At 44.3% G+C, this 1817-nt stretch overlaps 1 protein-coding gene across 1 annotated transcript; it reads right to left on the bottom strand.

The window, feature by feature from the left end:
* Positions 1-207: 207 nt before the first annotated feature.
* LOC135119017 (uncharacterized) lies at positions 208-1353 on the bottom strand. Its single transcript, XM_064042269.1, has one exon. It carries the CDS (start codon positions 1351-1353, stop codon positions 208-210), a length of 1146 nt encoding a protein of 381 aa, XP_063898339.1.
* Positions 1354-1817: the final 464 nt, after the last annotated feature.

The raw sequence follows: 1817 nt of genomic DNA, 5'->3' as shown, positions 1-1817 counted from the left end.
TTTGACATTATGCATATATGTGTATGTAAATATATGAATTCTATGTTTTACATGCTTTTTGAATGCGTAAATATGATGTAAAATGCGTAAAATTCTACGTTTTACTGCCTTTTTCGCAATCAAAGAAAACGATTAACATGTTGAAAATGGATATACTATACTATGGCCTGATAACATCTATAAAAGATGATTAAAGCTGCATCCGTTTCAGGTGGTTTGGCTTTGGCACTTGCGCTGATGGCTAACAAGGCCTATACGGGAGCGACATCGCCGGTCGCAACGTCCGCAGACAAATTGAGTTCCTGGTGATGTTGGAGGCTGTGCCATTCGTTGGTGACGTAGATCGCGTTTTTTGGAGAGCAGATCGAACCAGGCACTGTCATGCGCGACCACTCCATCGGATAATTTTTTCCTCCAACTATCACGGTCATCAGAGAGTTTTTCCCAGATGTTCGGGTCGATTTTAAACGATACCATGTCGCGTTTAACGCTATCTTTAAATCGCAACAATGGCCGCCCAACTGGTCGCTTGGCATCTGATATTTGGCCGAGGAGAGTTTGTCTTGGCAAACGAGAAGGTTCCATCCGCTGCACATGCCCTAGCCAGCGCAATCTTCTTTGTTTAAGAAGTGCGGTTATGCTAGGTATGCACGCCATACTAAGCACCTTCTCGTTTGTTACTCGATCCTTCCAAGAAATATCTAATATGCGCCGGAGACAGCGCATATGGAAGTTGTTTAATCTCCGCTCCTGTTTAGCATACGATGTCCAGGTCTCCGCGCCATACAAGAGTATGGATAAGATGCATGTCTGGTAGATAATAATCTTAGTCTTAACTGTTAGATATTTGTTGTGCCAAACTCTTGCGCTCAGCTTCCCGAACATCGTAGAGGCCTTGCCGATGCGGCTGTTTATTTCGGCGTCCAGGCAAAGGTTATTTGTGACTGTGGATCCCAGGTAGCAGAAGTTTTCAACAACCTCCAGTGGTGAACCATCCAATGAGATTGGGGGTATCTCAGTAATCCCCTGCGTCATAACTACCGTCTTCCTTTCGTTAATTGACATAGAGAATTGCTTACAAGCTTTGTTAAACCTATCCAGCATTTCCTGAAGTTGCGATGGGCTTGAAGCAACAAATGCTGCATCATCCGCAAACAGTAAGCTATCAACGATAATATCCTGGCGATGTTTTTTGGATTTAAGGAGCGAAATATTGAAGAGCTTACCATCCACCCTGGTGTGAAGGTGTATGCCTTGTTGATTATCTCCGAACGCAACTTTGAGGAGTACAGAGAAAAATATACGGAACAGTGTTGGTGCTAGTACACAACCCTGCCGGACCCCTCTTCCCATGTCAAACGGGTCAGATGTATTGCCCTTATAAACAACAGAGGCTTTCATGTCTTCATGGAAAAGCCTTATTAGGTTTAACAGCTTCGGTGGACAGCCAATCCTCTGCAGCACAGCGTATAGTCCCTCCCTGCACAGTATCGAATGCCTTGTTAAGGTCAACAAAGGCCGTTAGCAGAGGTGTTCTTTGTTCCCTACACTTTTCCTGAAGTTGCCGGAATGTAAATATCATGTCTGTGGTAGATCTTTGTGCGCGAAAGCCACACTGAGATTCAGGATATACTCGATCAGCTAGCAATTGTAACTTGGAAAGGATCATACGACCAAGTAGTTTGCCAGCTATACTTAGTAAGGAAATTCCACGGTATGAATTGCAGTCGCCGCGGTCGCCCTTTCCTTTGTACAATGTGATGATGTTTGCATCGCGCATATCCTGAGGGATGTATTCTTCATTCCAGCATTTCACA

Source organism: Helicoverpa armigera, chromosome 28, assembly GCF_030705265.1.
Source record: "Helicoverpa armigera isolate CAAS_96S chromosome 28, ASM3070526v1, whole genome shotgun sequence".
In the NCBI taxonomy this organism is placed as follows: Eukaryota; Metazoa; Arthropoda; class Insecta; order Lepidoptera; family Noctuidae; genus Helicoverpa; species Helicoverpa armigera.
Note: the sequence above shows the minus strand (reverse complement) of the source record. Positions and strands in the feature narration are given on the sequence as shown.

Coding starts and splice junctions, on each gene's coding strand:
- LOC135119017 (XM_064042269.1), bottom strand. CDS start 1,353: ATGGGAAGAGGGGTCCGGCAGGGTTGTGTACTAGCACCAACACTGTTC.